Here is a 20,526-nt window from a genome sequence, read left to right on the forward strand (position 1 = left end):
AATCAAAGGAGCCAATGAATCCACTTCTAGACATTTTTCTCGATGAATTAATCACATATGTAGAGAGATATTCTGGCATTAGAAAATTCACTGCAGTTTCTTATTTTTATGAAAGCAGAAACTTACAAATAATAAAAAGGATCTATATTATATATTATGAAAAATTATGCAGCCATGCTTATAAAGAACACTAATGGCATAAGAAAACATACATGACATGCTCGTACATGCTCAAAATACAAAACACTATGACTCGTAGGATCTCAATTTGTTTAAAATTATAATCATAGAAAAAAGATGAGAATGAATATAGAAAATGCACTGGCAGTGGTGTTGCTAAGCGGTGAGATTAAAGATGGATTTTCATATTCATCTTTATAATTTCTCATGCTCTCTAATTTTTTTGTAATGACTATGTATTAAATTAGAAAAACAGCAAACACTAAAAAATAAAAAAAAAAAAAAGAATTAACCCTTAGTAATACCAGGATGGAGAATGCGTGCTCATTTTAATTATAGTATTATTATCTTTTCCATTCCTTTTTATATCAGTTGGTGTTGATGCCACTCAATTTTATCATATCACTTATTATACTATAAAATTTTGATATTTTTAAAATTTAATATTTTCTAATTTTTGAACCTAAGTCTCAAGCACATTTCCTTAGCCAAATCTTACTTGTTGCCTCGTTCTTGCATAGATGCAATCTCCTGAAATGCTGGAACAGTTTCCACAGACCCTATGCCATCAGGAACATTCTGGATACTTTTTATGCGTTGAAGAAGTAGGGACAGTACCAGCTGCTGCATCTCCACATTCTCTTCATATTGGCATAAACCATCTAGCAGCTCAGAAAGTTCCTCCGTGGGAGCTGCCTCTTTTGTTTTGGAAATTTCAGGCAATTCTTCTTGAAGATTATCTAAAATAATTGCTTCTCGTTCAATCTAATTCAATTAACAAAAAAGAGAGCTAAAGTAAGTAAAATATACTCTTTCCACTTCAGAACCTGAAATAATACCTTGACAGCCATAATTTTTGTTTACTGATTCTTCAAAGGGCTCCCAGTATCACTTCATAGTTCAAAGTAATGTTTGTTTCTCTATAGTTGCAAATATTATTCCTCTACAATCAGAATCCTGTAGTTCCAAGCTACCGCTCATGTAGATGTATGATTAAAATGAAATATTGCTGTAGTGGGTTGAAGGAAAGACTGTTGAATATTTTCATAAATAATTTATTTATCCTTCAGAATTCAATTGGAGAAAGCAATATTTCTCCTGAGATACCCATAGGGAGTTAGAATGAATTCTTCCAAACCACTTTCACTAAGTGTTAGAGGTTGGGTAACTATTGGATACGCAAAAATTTTCTTCAGATCTCTTTTCTTTGACTTCTGATCCCTACATGCTCAAGAAAAGTCCAGTGCATCTTCATTACTCTGAAGCCTTCCAAAGGGAAAGCAGCTCGAATGGCTGAACCAATCAAATATTGATCAAGCCCTGCTATGTGCAGAACTCAGAAATATGTAACTTAATATATCACAGATCTGGAAAATGGAGTTTCCACTAGCTCTGAAAGAATGAAGATGGAGAAAAAAGTCTTGAGGGTCCAGCACATTTACCTCATTCTGTCCTAGTTTAACATTAACTCTCCTGCTCCGTAATAGTCAAGTATCTTGTATTCTTGACATTGCAGAATATCACACTGGTCAACTATGTTTATATCATGCTCACTGAAACGGTGAGTAAGGACCTGGGTGCCCAGTAAGATGTGACAGAGGCGGGAAAATAAAGCCTATGAAAATTCAGGAGTCCCCAAATCAAGTAAGTTTCCAGGAGCCCAATGGACTGGGGCATGCCAGGGCTTCCCCTCTAAGGTAAAGGCAGCATTGTTGAATCTTGTACTCATACTGTTAACAAAGAGGCATAGCACTGATTGGCCTATTTGGATTTTGGAGGCAGAATATACTGCAGTTTGGAATACTGCTCAGATTCGTTTCTCAGAGTGTTTCCAATTTTGAGGGGACCTGGGGAAAGAGAGGCTCTGAAGCAGGTGGGCTATGGTATGAGCTGCCCTGCCTCTCAGGCCATATGACCCAGTTGTGTCCCCAATTTCTAGCCTACAAGGGTGCAGGAACCAGGAAGTAGAAGTAGACTTGCCCTGTTCCAGAGACCCAGTTATGGAATTTGTGCTGTCCATTACTGCAAACCTAAGATTGTTTGGATTAGAAGTCCTGGTTCTTAGGCAGTCAGCTACAGTTCCACCAGGAAACCAGGTAAGGGTGCACTGAATCTGAAGCTTTAACTGCCTCTGGTTTATTTTGGGTCTCCCTGCCAGAGAATCCGATGCAAAGAAAATAACAGCTATATTGAGAGGGAAACTGCACAGATAGGGCCTCCGATATATATATATATATATATATATATATATATATATATATATATATATATATATATATATACACATACACATTTACATTAGGGGTTGCCATGATAATGTCTGGAATCCAGAGGACTTATTTGGGCATCCAGAGGACTTATTGGAGCTTCCATGCATGATGAGAACCATAAAGGGGCAATTGAAGCAACCATGACCTAATAAGAGTAAAGCAACCAAGGACTCAGACCTTTCTTGTTTCAGTCCCACAGTCCTGTTCCCTGGGCACTTTCCAAAATGAACCAATGCACACAAGCCCCTGTCTCAGGCTCTGCTGTCTGGGGGAAATCTAGCTCCCATGTAACTAAAATAGTTGCCACAAAAATTATGCATTCACTTTTCCCCTCGGAAGGGGCTCTGAAGCCCCTTGATGATTTTCCTTTAATTTAGAATTCTAATAAGATTGCTTATAAAAATTTTAGTTTCACAGCCTAAAATGGCTGTGAGTGGCTGCTGGGGCTTTGGTACAAGGGGAAGTAGTAGCCTTACACCTTCAATCAAACTTAAAGGCATGACTTTATTCTAGCACATTATAATCATCAAAGCATAAAGTGATGATTCTCAATAACCCAAAATAGATAACTACATTGGGAAGATTCTGTTTTAGAAAACACAGAGATAAGATTTTAGAAATAAAAGTTAAAAGAAAATTTAAATTTCAGTTTTCAATTTAAGGATAATATGTAAGTTTTAGTGTCCTAGAACATCTACTAATGTGATCTGTTTATAAAAGATAGTAGATTATTAGGTTACTAAAGACATTTTAAAAACAGAAATTCATTTTGCCACTTATAGAAACACCAACTATGTTAACAGAATCTGATGTGTGTAGGTCTTTAGATGACAGAGGAGTAGATTAAATACTATTTTAAAATCTCACACAAATTTGGTATGTGTAAAATAATAGCTCATTTAAGTTGATAGTTTGGTGGCTAAGCACCAGAGTCTAAGTTTGATTGGTATCCTCTACCACTTGTTTGTGAATCTGGGCCTCATCTGTAAGATGGAGATAATGCAATATCTACTTTCTAGATTTCTTGGGAGGATATACGAAATGGTATACATGAAGTGCTTACAACTGTGCATGGCACATAGTAAGAGTTCAATAAGCTGTTGTTGTTACATGAGGACATTTCCTTTTATAGTTTTGTTTGTACTACTACACTTTAGGAAAAATACATTTTGTTATATATTGTCAAATGTTTGTATGAATAATTAGAATGTTCTAAATGAATGATATCTGAATTAATAAGACATAATTGTAAATGAGCATAAAGCAATAGAGAGACAATATAACAAAATAAAAAGAATAAAAACTGAGAATAAGAGCTGGCTCTTAACAAATATTTACTAAGTGCCCACAAAGAACAAGGTACTTGCCAGATTCTAAGGCTACACTAGTGAGTGAAATGGACATAGCTCCAACTCACAGGTGCTTATAGCTCAATTGCTAGCTCTCAGTCCTTCAGTTTCCAATCTATAAAATGGCAATATTATTTGCCACATGAGGGTGATGCAAGGATTCAATGCGATCATGTGTGAAGTGCTTTCTCAACACAGTGGATAGCCTGGTGTAAGAATTCAGTAAATGGTACTGATACGGAGGGGGAAGAACTTAGGGCCAGCGGTCCAGCTAAAACTATAATCCGCAAAATTTTAATGTTCAAGAGACTATTTACTAATCAGACCATTCCAGTACCACCAAAATGATATGCACTTTCAAGAATATCCAGTTTTAAGCAGGATAATATGATATCGTTAAACATTTAGATACCAAAGCATGTGATCTGCTTTAATTAAGTAATAATTCATTGTATTGAGCTCTCTTAGGTAAATGCAGCAAGAATTTTTTAATAAATAGGAAAGAAGGGTTTTGATTCACTGTTCTGATTTGTATCTCATGTATTCCTGACCCTTTGATAAAAGAATATCCTAAGAAAATTTTATACTATTTTTAATTTTCTTTCTAAATATATGTGATGATAAGTTCTGAACCATGGTTAAATTAATATCTGTGAGTGATATGTACTGCAGAGGTTTTCTTGTGGATATTTTTCAGAAAGAGCATTATACCTCATATTTTTGGGTCCATACTTGACAACTGTAGCTAATTTCCATAGTTAACAATTGTAGTTAATTTCACAATTAGTTGGCTAATTACGCATTTTAGCTAATTCTAATATTTACATATGTAGAGATGGTTATTGTTAAGAGGGTTTAACTTGTCTGCACAATAAACATTTTAAAGTTGGAAAAAAGAATTCATAAGAACATTTGATACCAAAAAAAAATGCCACTACTGAGAAAGAATTTGAATCATTTCTTGGAGATGATTTTAATAGGACCTGACCTTTATAAAAATTTATGTGCAATATACATGTGATATAAAAATTGGCACAAATTGAGGGCTCATTTTATATAAAAACAATTAAATAATAAAAATAAATTAAATAATAAAACACCTTAAGTACATTTGTTTTGAAATCGTAAGGCTTGTTGAACATGAAACACTCACTTCTTCACTGACAAATTTCCACTCTTGCTTTAGTTCTTCACACCACATCTCCCATTCTTTAGCAGCTTCCAGCAAACTCAGCCATTTCTCCCAAAGGGCCAACACGGTTCTGTGCAAACCTATGCCATCATTTTCTGTGCATCTGAGCCTCAAGTGTCTGAGTATCTGTCGTAGTTGCATTAACTCTTCTTTGGCTGATATAAGATTTGACACCAAAACCTTAAGAAAGAAAAGAAATAGGAGTGACATAGTGACTATTAATTTTTCTGAAATTGATCAGCTATTTTAATCCTGAAAAATTAATGATTTTAAATCTTCCATAAGGGTTACATGATCCATTCTTTAGTCCTTTTGGAAGTATATCTGTCAATTGAGCGAGATGACAGTATTTATGTAATAGTGTGTTACACACGAATTTGGGACTCTGGGACCAATAACTGAGACACAAGCCAATTTTTCTAAGTAATAATTTATTTTTAAAGGTGAATATCCTAGAAGGACATTTCATTATTATGATTTAACTCTCATATTTTACTAAGTAGGTAATGTGCATAACACTTACTGTATCAACCACCCAGGCAATATTTGTGGGACTTTTGGTGGGAGGGGATCGTAAGCAAAATGATTTAGGATGTCCTCAACCAGGCTGTAATACCATAGATTCTAACAGATGAAAATAAGCAAAAACTAAAATTGCTTAGCAACAAAGTATAAGAAGTAAGCAGAATTTAGAGCTTACAATAGTTGCAGTGAATTCTCAATGGACAATAAAACTCTCTTATTGATTCAGCAGCATCCAACAAAATAAGACGAAATGTAAAGCTTTAGAAACAGAGATCAGTAAGGAAAAAGTATGCTAGTTGGGAGAAGACTGTCTTGTGAACATGGTTAATTAAATCTCTAAGAATCTTTGCTTCATTTTATTCCTTGGCTTTTTCCTTTGAAGAATTTTCTTGGGTATACAACTCAGTCTGAGGATTTCTGTGGGACATAAAAGAGCCACACACTCTACTGCCTACTCTCACTTGTTCAGCCTATTTTTTTGCACAGACTTATTGGAGACTTGGGAACATTGTTACCTTGCTCTGTTCCAAGCGCTCTATAGCTTCTTTGTAAGACACTGGCAACTGGGACATGGACTGTCTAAGCACTCTCTCCATTCTGCTGAGGTTACTGCAAATTTCCTCTTTAATTTTTCCATAGCATTTGTAATCCTTCAGCCACCTATTGAGGCAGTTATGGAACAAAGTTATGTTAAATTTTACCTAGTACAATCAATTCTAAACTTTGCAGGATAAATTCTGTACACTTTATAAAAAAATATGATAATTCTATTTTTTGCTCAATTCATTTCAACATATTTTTACTGACAACTTTCTCTTGAAAGGGATCGGCATAAGCCATTAAATATAAACTTTAACAGGCAGATAATGCTGTCCTCCAAACACCTAAATTAGAGAGTTAAAGATAAAGGTCACTTTAGTGAAGTGAAAATCACATTCTTAAACATTGCTAGCAAGGTGTAAACTGGTACAATTCTTGTAGAATACTATTTCATTTTTAAAATATTCATATCTAGGCCCTGCCCCAATCAAGATGGCAGAGTGAGATGCTTCTGGGCTCTGACACCTACAGAGACTTGGAACAACTAGGAAGAACCAGCAGAAACATCTTTCTCAGAGCTCCAGAAAACAGCTAAAGGACTGTAGTAACGGGCTGAGCACCAATTCAAGAATAAAGGCTGCTAAAAAGCAGTAGGATCTCATGGTGGCCTGGCTGGCTTTTCCAAACCCCCAGCACATCCACTGTCCACCTCATCACCATCCCCCCCATCCAAGAGCTACTCATGGAGCCAGACCATGCTCCCAGTTGGTGGATCCCTGGTCTCACTTCCACAGGGAGCAGAATAACCCTTGTGCACATGCTGGAAGCATGTATGTCTGACCCAATCCGTCTAGTGGTGCCCTGAGGGACTCGCCATCCCCAAACCTGCCCTACATGTAGAAGGCAGCTCACCAAACTCTCCTATAGAACACTGTGGGAGAGCGGTTAAGCGGCTATCTGGGGAAAGGGATTGCTGGCTGTAAGATATACAGTACGGTATTTAGGACCCTGAGAAAACTGTTTGCTATTATCTGACATGTATCAGGGTTTGGGGTGGGGAGAATTCCCAGGGCCACATGCACATGCCCAAGATGCCTGCAAAGAAAGGTTTAGGGGGCTCCTACATTTTGGCCTCAAGCTATTCTCTAAAATCATTATATGGATAAGCCGTAAAGTAGAGCACCCCCACAGGTTAATCTGCAAAGACTAGGAAAGGTTTTTTAATTTCTTTTTCTCTTTTTATTAGCTCCTGGCAGTCAAGGAAAGCTCTGTCATAACATAGCTGGATACAAGTTTAAGAAATGGAGGTATCGGGGTCTAAATTCCTTGTTAACACATTAAAATATCAAAATGTCCAGGTTTCAACAAAAAGATACAAAACATACAAAGAAATAGGAAGCAATGGCCCAGGCAAAGGAGAAAATAAAGCATTAGAAATGAGGAGGACCAAACTTGTGACATGCCAGACAAAGACTTTTACAAAATGGCCCTAAATAGGGTCAAAGAGCCAAAGGAAAACATGGAGAAAGAACTAAAGGAAATCAGGAAAACAACAGATGAACACAAAAAGAATACCAGTAGAGGTACGGTTATTATGAAAAGGAACCAAGTATAGCTGAAGACCACAGTAACAGGAATTCAAAATTTCCTAGAGGGGTTCAACAGTGGATTGGTGCTGGCAGAAGAAAGAATCAGTGAACTTGAAGGTAAGATGATTGAGATCACCCAATCTAAGGAGCAGAAGGAGGAAAGAGCGAAGGAAAGTGAACAGAGCCCGAGGGACTTGTGTAACACCATCGAGCATCCAATATACATTGTGGGAGTCCAAGAAGGAGAAGAAAGAGAGAAAGGGGCATGGAGATAATGGCTGAAAACTTCACAAATTTAACAAAAGACATGAATATACACATTCAAAACACTCAATGAACTCCTAAACTGAAATAGACCCATGCCATGGCATCAAACTGTTGAATGCCAAAAATAAAGATAGAATTCTGAAAGCCACAAGAGAGAAGCAATGTGTCATGTTTAAGGGAGCCTCAATAAGATTAAGTGTCAATTTCTCATGGGAAACCATGTATACAAGAAGACAGGGGGATGACATATTTAAAGTGCTGAAAGCAAGAAACTGCCAACCAAGAATTCTATATCTAGAAAAATTGCCTTTCAAAAATGAGGACATTGATGAAGACATTTCCAGATAAACAAAACTGAGGGACTTCACCACCACTATACTGGCCATACAAGAGAAGCTGAAGAGAATTCTGCTGGTTGAAAGGAAAGGACAATAGACAATAGATCAAAGCTGCATGAAGAAATAAATATCTCCGGTGAGGGTAATGACAAGGATAAATATAAATGCATTACTATGGTAATTTTGGTTTGTATTTCCACTTTTTATTTCCTACAGCATCTAAAAGGAAAATGCATAAAATGTAATGAGAAATAAGTGGTTTGAGATTCATAATGTATAAATATGTAACCTGTGACAAGAACTACATAAAGACTGGGGGACAAAAGGGGTATAGAAGCATAGCTCATGTTTACTGTTGAAATCAAGTTGGTATCAAGCAAACAAGAATGCTACAGATTTAGGATGTTAAATTTAAGCCCCATGATAACTTCAAGGAAAATATAGGAGAATAGGTAACTCATAGAGGCAGAAATTAGAGTTCAGATAGTCAGGGTCAGGGAGCAGGGTAAGTGGGGAGTTAATGCAAAACAGGGTAAGGTTTCTGTTTAGGGAGATGGGAAAGTTTTACTAATGAAAGGTGGTAAGGGTACTGAAACATAGTGAATGTGATTAATCCCACTGAATGGTATACTTGCAAAGAGTTGGGATGGGAAGATTTATGTTGTACATGTGTTCCCCCAATTTTTAAAAAAAGAGCAACTAAATAGATAATGACAAATTAAAGGCAATACATGATCCTGGATGGGATCTAATAAAGGAGGAGAGAAGGCTCAAAAGGATATTATTGGGACATATGAAAAAAATTGGAATAGAATATAAGCTTTTTATCAATGTTAAATTTCTTGAGCTTAAAACTGCACTTAAGATAGTTACATGAGTGAATATCCTTGTTCTTAGGAAATGTACATGGCAGTATTAAGTAGTCACGGAGCACGATTGACACAGCCCACACTCAAATGTTCAGAAAGTGGATTGATAAATAGACAGAGAGACAGACAGATGGATAGATGAATAGATAGCTGGATTGCTGGATTGATGGATAGATAGTATGATATGGCAAATATGGCAAAATGTTAAAATTGATGGGTCTGGGTATCTGGGTAGATACAGGTATGTGGGAATTCTCTGGATGGGGTTTATATTACTTTTGTTTGTAATTGTCCTGTAAGTTTGAAACTATTTCATACTAAAAAGTTTAAAAAAAGTTCATATCTTTTGAACCATTTATTCGAATTATCCAATTTACCTGAAAGAATTAATCCTAAACATAAGATATTTATCCTAAACAGAAAAAAAATCTTTTGCACAGTAAAACATTATTACTCACTAGAGTACTAATAAAGACAAAAATTGGACCACCTTTTACGTCTAACAAAAGTTATGGTTAAGTAAATTACAATCCATTTGATAAAATATTGCCTAGCAATTAGTTATTTTTATGAAGTGTTTGTTAACACAAGGAAAAGAGCTTGTTCTTGTTATAATATAAAGTAAAAAAAAAAAAAAGCAAGATATTTCATATACAGTGTAATGTGACGTATTTTTAAAGCACTATGTATAAAACTATAGATACAAAATAGACTAAATCATCCACTAACAACAATTAAAAATTATGTATCAAATATTTTTTAAAATAAAAAAGGCAAGGAATTAAGAAATATTCAGAGGCCTCAAACTATGTAAAAGTGGAAATATAGAGAAATAAGCAAAGCTCTAGAGACAGTTTTTCATATTATGGGCATTTGTCAACATTCAGCTTTCTTGGCCTCTTTCTCGGAATGTGGGGGACAAGGGATAAAGCCTGGAGCCCATCCCAGGAGTGATATCTAAAAGGAGACCTTCTCCATAAAGATATTTACTAAACATATAACCACAAAGTACTGAATTAAAAAAATACAGAATAAATTCCTACAAAACAACAATAAGAAGACAGATGACCCAATAAAAATTGGATAAAGACTTAACAGGCATTTTACAGAAAAGAAAATACAAATGACTAATAAACATTCAAAAAAAAAGCTCAAACATCAGCAGTAACAGAAATGCAAATTTAAACCACTTCTCACAGATCAGACTGTCAAAAATTAAGTTTCACAATATCAAGTGTTAGCAAGAATATGGGTCAACTGGGAACACTTACAATCAGCTTGAGTAGAAACTGGTAAAATTATTTGCCATTAAAAGTTTAAAGTGTGTGCACCTTTTGACCCAGCAATCACACTCCTACGTATATACTTAAGGAAAGCTGTTGCATTGGAAAATATTCCTAGTAGCACTGTTTGAGAAGGCAAAAACTGTACATAACCCTAATGTCTATCAATAGTGAAGTGAATTTTACTGGAGACAAGAATAGGTATAAACCTCAGGATGGTAATGATAAGTTTGAAAAAATCAAGTCACAGAAGAATGCACACACTACATGTGAGTTCAGAAACACAAAAACAAACATATTATTTCAGGACCAAGACAAGCAAAGGAACAGTAAACATAAAAACATAAAATTCAGCATAATGGCTATTTCTGAGAGAAGAAGGAAGGAGCACACAAAAGAGTTCAAAGGTAATGGTATTTATTTTTGAACCTCTGGGTACCAAGATGTTTGCTTTATCATTATTCTTTATACCATATGCATATTTTATAAATATTCTGTTGTATGCACTCAACATTAAGTAAGAAAAAAATAAATCAATAAAATATTTACCATGTCTTTCTTTAGATTGTGATTTTTTCCACATTTTCTCAATATCTCTAATGAGCACATGCTTATTATAAAGAGAAAAAAAACCCTATTTTGTTTTCTTAAAGCCTTACCTTTAGAAAGAAGAACTTACCTTTCTACCTCAGCTTCCTCTTCTTTGGCTGCTTCCCTCATGGCTGAGTTCTTAGAAACTAACTCTTGTAAAGCACTCTGAAGTTGTAGTTTGGCTTCAGGGCTGGAGATGGTTCCCAATTTCTCGGTGAGGGCTTGGATGTCTGCCATTGTAGATTCAAGTTCCTCTAGTTTCCTACGAGGCATCTCCAGTGATTCTTCTGGATTATCAAGATCCACTGCATGGGAGCTGACAGCTTCAAGGGCAGTAGGGATCCCCATGGCCCTGGTGACTGCATCATTGTAGTGGGTCATAGTTTCAAAAGCATCATTCAGAACCTCCTGGTGAACAGGGGAGCCAAGGCTGTGACAACTTGTTAAACTTTGGGGATTTTTGTCACTTTCGAATTTTTGTGGTGCACTCACATATGCACCACAAATCTCTCTGTGTCTTATAAAAGTCTGGTATTCTCATAGTTTTAGTTCAACAATATTACATGAGTACTTAAAAATGAATAACTTTTTGTTTGCCTAAGAAAAATTGTTTCCAGATTCATTAGAGATCTAACCTAAACTCAAAAATACATCTCATGAATCATGTCTAATGCTGTATGTTCCTGATCTGGAACTCCTGCACTAGACTATGGATTAAATAAAATAGCTGAGTATATTTAATGTACATAGCCTTAATCAGGATTTGTGAAAAAATGAAGAGAAAACAAATAAAAACCCGGAACTTTTGTGTTTTAAAATTAATGGTTCAGCCACTAACTGCGGTTTGGGGCACATCACTTAAATGTCTCAAGACCTCCGTCTTCTCATTAAAATACTAAATAGTTGAAATAAATAACTTTAAAGATCTCTTCCAGTCCAGTTCTAATCATATTATATAGGGGATTTATACATATTGTTTCTTGAAGTGAAACCAAACAGCATTAAACCAAATTGAAATGAATTGAACCAAATTAAAAACAAGTACTCTGTTTAGTCATCATTTGTTAAGCACCTATTTAAAGAACATATTAAGGTTCATGATATGACTTTACATTTCTATGACATTTTATACCTATCAAAATATTTCAAATAGATTGCCTAATAACTCTTATAATTAGAGAGAGGGAGTAATTTCCCCATTTTATAAATTTAATGTGACAGGGTAAAGCACTCTGTTAAACCTGGACCTTCAGATATGGACCCTATTATCAGAAGAACTATAATCAGAAAGAGGAGGGAGTATGTTCGAGTTGCTGTACAACACGGCTTGGCAAACTTTCTGTAAAAAGTCAGATAGTAAATATTTTAGATTGTGCAGGCCATCTGGTTTCTATTGGAACTACTCAGTGCTGCTGTTGTAGCTGGAAAGCAGCCAGACAGTATGTAAATGAATGGGGTGACTGTATTCCAATAAAACTTTATTTACAAAGGTATCAACCAATTTGGCCTGCGGGCTGTAGTTTGTCAATGTTTGCTCTAGAATCACATAGACCTCAATTCGAATCCTGGTCCTGTTACTGTTACAAGGCCCTGAGAAAATTATTGCTCTTTCTAAACTTCAATTTCCTTATTTTAAAATGCAGGTAATAAAAGTACCCACCTCACAGACTTGCTGTGAAGATTATATAGGAAGAGTTTAGCACAGGGCCTAACACATTATAAGTTCTAAATAAATGGCAGCTATTGCTTGGTACACTTTCCTCTAGGTCATACTTCTTCCCGTACACCATAGTATTTCTAAAAAACCTTTGTTTTGAGTTCAATAGGAGATATGTGGGAAATAGAACAAATGGTGTCAGACTTGCCTATTTCCAAAGTCACTGTATTTAGATGTAGAATGAGTCGGGATTGTTTTCTTACTTGGATATATTTTTATAAAATACATTTCTAGGATCTAATGGGAAAATGGGTGAAAATAAATTACTATTCTAACTGGCTCATTGCAAGTTTTTAAAATGGCTCTTCTCATTAAATGCATGTATTTTCCTGAAGAACTTGTAACTTCTTTAAAAGTGTAGACATCAACCAGCAGAATAAAACAGAAATTCATGAAATAAAAAGATACATTAACTGCCTAGCTTAAAAAAACAAACAAAAAAAAACTTACTGTGCGCCAAACAATGCTTGTGTTAAGCTGCGTTTGAAGATCTTCAATGTCACGTAATTTCATTTCCATATCACTAGCTTCAGAAGAGTTTTCTTTTTCTTTTTGCTTCTGAGTAACAGTTAGGGCTTTAATGGTATAAATTTCTGCCTGAACTTGTTCTTGAAATATATCACAATTATCCTTTTCATTCTGAATATGTTTAATTTCCAAATTTGTAAGTAAAGGCTGCTGTAACTGAGATTTTATCTTATTTAAAACATGTAAGGTATTTCTTAGTTTGTTCTGAAAAGCCTGTTCATCCATTTCTTTCAGTTGGAATTCTAGTACTATGTTTTGGAGAACCTTCTGTAACTTACAATTTTCTTCTACATAAAGTTCTATTTGTAGTATTTCTTTCTCTTTGAATGATTCATCAAAGGCCTTATTTTCACTTAATTTCTTTATCACCTCATGATACAAGCACATGGCTTTTTCAATTCTCTGATTTAAAATGTGAGCATTGAGCAGACTGCTTTCTTGTGAAATATTAGGCATTTTTAACATTGCTTCAGCCCTTTCCTTAATCTGTGAATCCACAGCCCTTACTTTATTTAGTGATTCTTGATATTTGTCACGTTCTTCCACAAATGTGTCCCACTGCTTAATTTTTTCTTCAAGTTCCTTTTCTTTTTCGAATACTTGGGTTTGTAATTGGTCAAGTTGGGAACAATCCCAATTTAGTCCTATAATATCAAATACTTCTTTGAGTTTCAAGACTTGTAAGATACTGGATTGAATAACCTTGAGTCTGTCTTTAAGTTCACAGAATTCCTCTTTAACATCTGGATTTATTTCTTTATTTAGTAGAAGTTCGTTGTGCTGCATACTGTCAACCTCCTTCTGAAGCACAGATGTTTTTTCATGGAATTCTCTGTAAAGTTTTATCTTGTGCTCCACTTCATCACATTTATTCTGAATGAATCTTTGTGTTCTGTTAGCTCTAGTCTTAAGATTTTTCAACTGATCGGCGAGAAATAATCTTTCAAACACATTTAGATCCTTACAGAAGTCTGTCAGTTCTTGAAGGTGTGTTGAGATTATACTTTCAATTTCTTGCAAGTCCTTCTGAGATGCCTTCAAGGTGACATGCTGATGTTCTAGTTCAGCTTCTGAGGGGGTTGTTTCCATTTTGGGAATTATCAGTGTTTCATTTCCTTGAAGAGAAAGGTGAACCTTCCCTACTGTTGACAAAAAATTGTGCCTTTCTTCTGATTTATATTCTAATTCCTGTGATCTTTGAGTGGATTTTAAAACTAACATCTGGTATTGATTCTGCAAATCCTGTAGGAGGTCATTTAAATCGTCAGTCTCATATGCTGCAAGATTAGGAACATTATCTTTGACTTCTTCAACCAAAGATTGCACAAACTGGTGCTTATCTAGAATGCCATCGTGTGTCACCTTGCACTTTCTGATCTGTGAAAGAACGCCATCTGGGAGAAGGGAGATGGTGGGAATGAGTTCATCAAACAGAGTTTTGACCCATAAAATAGTCTCTTTGATCTTGTATATTAGTTCACATTTCTTGATCTGATTTTCCACCTCGAGTTGTAATGGTTCTAGGGCTTCCAATTGCTTCTGCAAATTATTTACTGCATCTTCCAGAGTCTTCTTTTCTTTTTCCCCCCAAATCCTCTTCATCTGAATTTCAGCTCTCCCTTTTAAAACTGAAAATCTATGCTTGAGAACGTGGAGGTCAGTGGCCAAGGAAACCACACTTTGGTTCCCTTCCTGTTCTCCTGGAGAGTTCAACATTAACTGCAGACTTTGCTGCTGTTGCTGCAGAGAAATCTCAATGTCCTGGACCTTATTCATGAGGGACCTAAATTCATCGTATTCCACTACTTGCTGAGAATACTTCTTTTGAACCAGTTGTTCTACTTGTTCCCAACCATGTTCAAGTTGCCTAATCCTCCTTTCCAGCAACTTCTTATCCATGTCAGTCAGATGGCTAGACAAATTCTCCCATTCGATTTCCAGCTTGCTTAAAGAAGCTTTCTCTTTTTCTGTTGATGCCAGTAAGTTTTTTATTTTATCTAGATGGGTTGCACTGTCCAGCGGTCCCCTGGAAAAAAAAATTAAAATGGAGCTTAACATTTATTAACATGTGGTTAGATGTCATTAAAAGAAATTAATTCTGCTTTGGTTTCCAGAAAGGAAGATTAAATTGTCTACAAGAGTGCTCTGTCCTTAAAATAAAAATAAGAACCTTGTTTACTGTGGCTCTCAATTAGTGTGAAACAATGTAGAAAACTCACCCACAGAACGAGTATCATAAAAGTACAGAACAACAGGGAAGGAAGGAAGACTGAAGGAAGGTATAGCATATGTTAAAACACCCTATAAACTACAAAGTACTTATACAAAGGTTAGTCTAAGACTAGAAATTACCAACATCCCAACCATTTATTATCAAGTCTTTCAACAATGATATATAGACTAAAATGCTGTAATCATCAGACTAATCTTTTGAATGAAAATTGTTTCCTCAAAGGCTACCACTAAAAGGAAACTCATTTAGGCATAAATATAAAATTAAAAAAACAATTAATAATGGGGAAATGTTTATACATAAAGACCACATCTCCAGGGGAAAAGATTGTGGGAAAATGGCAGAGTAGGAAGCTCCAGGAATAAGTTCCTCAACCAAAACAACTAGTGAGCAGATAAGAACTGTCTGAATCAACTATTTTGAAATGCTGGAGTCTAGTGGAACACTGTGCAGCACCCAGGGAAGAGCTGGAGGAAGAAGCTGGTAAACTGCTGTAGTTATTGATGAGTGTTTCACCCTCTGTGCAGCAGCTGCCCTTCCCCATCTCTCAACTACATGGCAGGTGCAGTGGGGACTGTAGCCTGGGCTCCCAGTGCAGCTTGCTGATGCCTTGTGGGCTATAAGGGCCTAATCCTCCAAAAGCTGGGGGTGTGTGGTCTGACTGCTGGTCACTGCTTCAGATTAGCTGCTTCAGATCAGCTGCTTCAGATCACTGGCGTGGGCTCTGAGGGCAGCCATTGTTCCAACTCTCCTCAGGCAAAAGCAGCAGAGGAATCTTAAAGAGGCAGTAACATTTTTTCTCTCGCTTTTCTCTTCCCATTCCTCAATTAGGGCAAAAATTTTTGGAAAAAAAAAATGACAGTACCATCTTCAACAACAATAAAAACCTCGCAATTCCAGAGGAGTGGAAGAACTAGATTTCCAGAGTTATAACAACACAACACTCAGAATGTCCAGTTCTCAACAAAAATTACAACACACACAAAGAAACAGAAAAGCATGACCCAGTCACAGGAAAAAGAGGATCCCCGAGGAAGCCCACAAGTTGTAACTATTAATCTAAGACTTTAAATCAATTGCCTTAAATATAGTCAATGAGCTAAGGGAATTCATACACAAAGAACTAAAGGAAATTAGGAAAATGCTGTCTGAACAAAGTAAACAGATGAAAATTATAAAAAAGGAACTAGACAGAAATTTTGGAGCTGCAAAGTACAGTAATTGAAATGAAAAACTCATTAGACAGATTCCATAGCAGATGTGAACAGGCAGAAGAAAGGATCAGAGAACTTGAAGACAAGACAATTGAAGTTATCCAGTGTGAGGAGCAGAATGAAAAAATAATGAAAGAAAATGAACAGAGCCTGAAGGACCTGTGGGACACCATGGAGAGAACCAACATATGCATCACTGGAGTCTAAGAAGGACGAGAAAGGAACAGAGAAAGTATTTGAAGACATAGTGGCCAAAATCTTCCCAAATCTGATGAAAGACATGAATATACCAATCAGGAAGTTCAACAAACTTCAAGCAGAATAGATTCTAAGAGATCGACACAAGAAACAGTATAGCGAAATGTCAAAATCCAAAGAGGATTTTGAAATCAGAGAGAAGTGATTTGTCACATATAAAAGATTCCCAATAAGATTAACATCAGATTTCTCATCAGCAACCTTAGAGGCCAGAAGACAGTGGATGACATATTCAAAATCTTAAAAGAAAAAAAAAAAACTGTCAACCAATGATTCTATATCTGGCAAAATTATCTTTCGAAACTGAAGGAGAAATCAGGACATTTATAGATAAACAAAACCTGAAAGAGTTAATTACCTGAAGATCTGTACTACAAGAAATGTTAAAGGGAATCCTACAGGTTGAAATAAAAGGACACTAGACAGTAACTCAAAGCCATATGAAGAAATAAAGAACACTGGTATAGATAAATATAAAATCCTGTATTACTGTACTTTAAGTTTGTAACTGCCCCCCACCCCTCCCATATGACTTAACAGGAAATTGTGTAAAACAGAATTTTAAATCTATGTTAATGGACATACAATGTATAAAGATGTAATCTGAGACACTAACAACATAAAGGGGAAGGGACAGAGATACATACAGGGGTAGAGAGTTTATGTACTACTTGTACTAGTCGAACTAGGTTTTTACTAGTTTAAGATGTTAATTGTAATTACAAAGGTAACCAGTAAGAAAATAACTAAAAAATATAGAGAAAAGAAAAGAAGGGAATCAAAATGTCACACTACAAATAAGCAACTAAATTCTAAAAAGCAGTAATTACAATGGATTTTTAGATTTTACACCGAAAGCACAAGAAACAAAATTTAAAAAATACATGAAATGGACTTAATCTAGATTCAAAACTTTTGTCCATTCAAGGACATTATCAAGAAAGTGGAAAGACAACCTATAGAATGGGAGAAAATATTTGGAAACCATATATCTAAGGGTTTAACAACAGAAAACATAAAGAAGGGTTTATCATCCAGAATACATCAAGAAATCCTACAACTCATCAACAAAAAGTCAAACAACCCAATTAAAAAATGGGTCAAGAATCCAAACAGACATTTCTCCAAAGAAAATCGCCAAATGGCTCATAAGTATATGAAAAGTTGCTCAGTATCACTAACCATTAAAGAAATGCAAATTAAAACTGCAATGAGCTCCCACTTCACAACCCCTAGGATCACTACTATTTTTAAAAACTCAAGTGTTGATGAGGATGTGGAGAAATAAAAACACTTATATGTTGTTGGTGGAAATGTAAAGTGGTGCAGCTGTTGTGGAAAACTGTCTGGCAGTCCTTCAGAAAGTTAAAATTACCATATGGCCTGGCAATTCCACTCCTAAGGATAAACCCAAAAGAACTGAAAGCATGGGCCTGGATATTTGTATGCCAATATTCATCATAGCATTATCTGCAATAGCCAAAATGTGTAAGCAACCCAAGTGTCCATCAACAGATGAATGGACATCTGTATGGAGATGTTATCTCCATACAATGGAATATTATTTGGCCATAAAAAGAAGTGAAGTTCTGGTACATGCAACAACATGGTTGACCCTTGAAGTCATTATGTTGAGTGAAATAAGCCAGACACAAAAGGACAAATGTTGAGTGATCCCACTTATATGAAGCAATTATAATATGAAAATTCAAAATCAGAAATTAGAATACAAGTTACCAGGGGCAAGGGTGAGGGTGGGGAATAAGGCATTAACGCCTAATTAGTATAGAATTTCCGTTTGGGGTGATGGAAAAGTTTTGGTAAGGGATGCTGGTGAGATTAGCACAACATTAAATACACTGAGAATACATCACTGAATTTTATATTTGAAAGTGGTTAAATGATTAATACTAGCTTGTATAAATGTTACCAGAATAAAATAAATTTTTAAAACTCACAGATGTACACAATGAAAAGAGTGAACCCTAGCATTAACTATGGGAATATAGTTAATAATATAATTATAATAATGTTGTTTCATCAATTGTAACAAAGTTACCGCACTAATAGAAAATATTTATAATAGGGAAAACTGGGGATGGGTGAGTGGGAGTATTTGGGAACTCTGTACTTGCTGCATGATGTTTTCTATAAAACTACAATTACTCTAGTAAAAGAAAAAAAATTTTAAATCCATTTATCATCATTTTCAAAGCCAAAAGGAACGTATGTATTCTAATAGACATCATTACCTTATGGGTCAAATTATTCAATACGTACCAAATTATTTAAACCAATTATCTTGATACTAAACAATTGCACGTTTCTCTCTGCTCCCATCCCCGCAATTTATATGAAATTCTGGACCAAAAGAATACAGAATTCAATGGAACTTTAAACCTATTTTGCAGATATTTATGGTTTGAACTAATTGCTTAATAAATTTAGTTGTATACCATACTCAATAACAATTTTTCTTCATGAAACCAACAGAGCTTCCCCAAATGGTTTCCATATAGAATTAATTTCCATATTGTAATTTTAAAATTATAATCTCTTTTCACAGTATAAATGTTGAAAACCCTAGGCCTGTCCAGGGTAGTGGAGGCTGTGCTCGAATAAAAAGAACGAGTCTTAAATTGCTGCACTTACACTTTTAGACTTTCCTTTTCTGTCAACAAGGCTTTCATTGAGAATTCGACTGCAGTGAGGTGTTCCTGAAAATCTTTAAGGAGGCAATATTGACTTTCTTTATTTTTCTTCAAGGTAACAAGTGTCTGAAGCAGACTGTCCAAATGGTGCACTGAATATCTTATATTGTGGGAAACCAAGGGACTTGTTTCTGTTTCGCTGAGATGTTCAATTTGTTTCAGTGGCTCAATGGCTGTTTTCTTTGCTTCAAACTGGGTATATAATTTCTTAAAAAAAGCCAAGAAAATCATTAAATATGTATTCACTCACTCATTCATTCATTCTTTCTTTCCCTTCCTCCTTCCTTCTGATAATACATTCTATCATATATTTTATAATTTGCACAGAGAAACTAAGGCCCTGACATTTAAAAGGCTTTTTCCACTAGAATCATATTTAAATCTAGGCTAAAACTCACCGCTGATCCATCATCTAATAACAATTAGATTATCCTATTGTGTTAAAATGTTCTACAATATCTGAAGTAAGAGTATCTGTATTTATTATTTATATACATCACCCCTCTTTCCTGTTTTAGATGCATGTTTACTGTTACGTAAATTTTGTTAAAACCATAGGAGTCATTTATAGTTTGATTTTTTAAAACATGGTCATGTAGTGGAATTTTAGACTTATTTACATAGGTGTAAGTACATAAATACATAAACACAGCCATGTAAACTCAGCTGTAAAAACAAATGTTGATAATCAGGAAAAAAGAATACATTTGACTAAGAAAAGGAATGATAACAAGTCAGAATGTCCAAATTTGTTACTGAATAAGTAAGTTCTTAAGAACTTTGTGAACAAGAAAGAAGACTAATGTTCATGAAACTCTTCTACTTTTTAAACAGAAAGATTCATACAACTTACTGATTAGTACATAATTATA

The 20,526-nt window shown here is 35.2% G+C and overlaps 1 protein-coding gene across 6 annotated transcripts in view; it reads right to left on the bottom strand.

Moving 5' to 3' along the window:
- SYNE2 (spectrin repeat containing nuclear envelope protein 2) overlaps nt 1–20,526 on the bottom strand; it is a 346,465-nt gene that overhangs the window by 141,913 nt on the left and 184,026 nt on the right. For all 6 annotated transcript variants that reach the window (XM_037832561.1, XM_037832566.1, XM_037832565.1 and 3 more), the window contains exons 47-52: nt 19,596–19,861; nt 13,161–15,264; nt 11,082–11,401; nt 6,032–6,176; nt 4,953–5,171; nt 680–945 (exon numbers count right to left, since the gene is read on the bottom strand). In XM_037832561.1, the coding sequence (XP_037688489.1) occupies nt 680–945; nt 4,953–5,171; nt 6,032–6,176; nt 11,082–11,401; nt 13,161–15,264; nt 19,596–19,861 (3,320 nt within the window). The remainder of the gene's footprint in view (nt 1–679; nt 946–4,952; nt 5,172–6,031; nt 6,177–11,081; nt 11,402–13,160; nt 15,265–19,595; nt 19,862–20,526) is intronic.

Source organism: Choloepus didactylus, chromosome 4, assembly GCF_015220235.1.
Source record: "Choloepus didactylus isolate mChoDid1 chromosome 4, mChoDid1.pri, whole genome shotgun sequence".
Taxonomy (NCBI): Eukaryota; Metazoa; Chordata; class Mammalia; order Pilosa; family Megalonychidae; genus Choloepus; species Choloepus didactylus.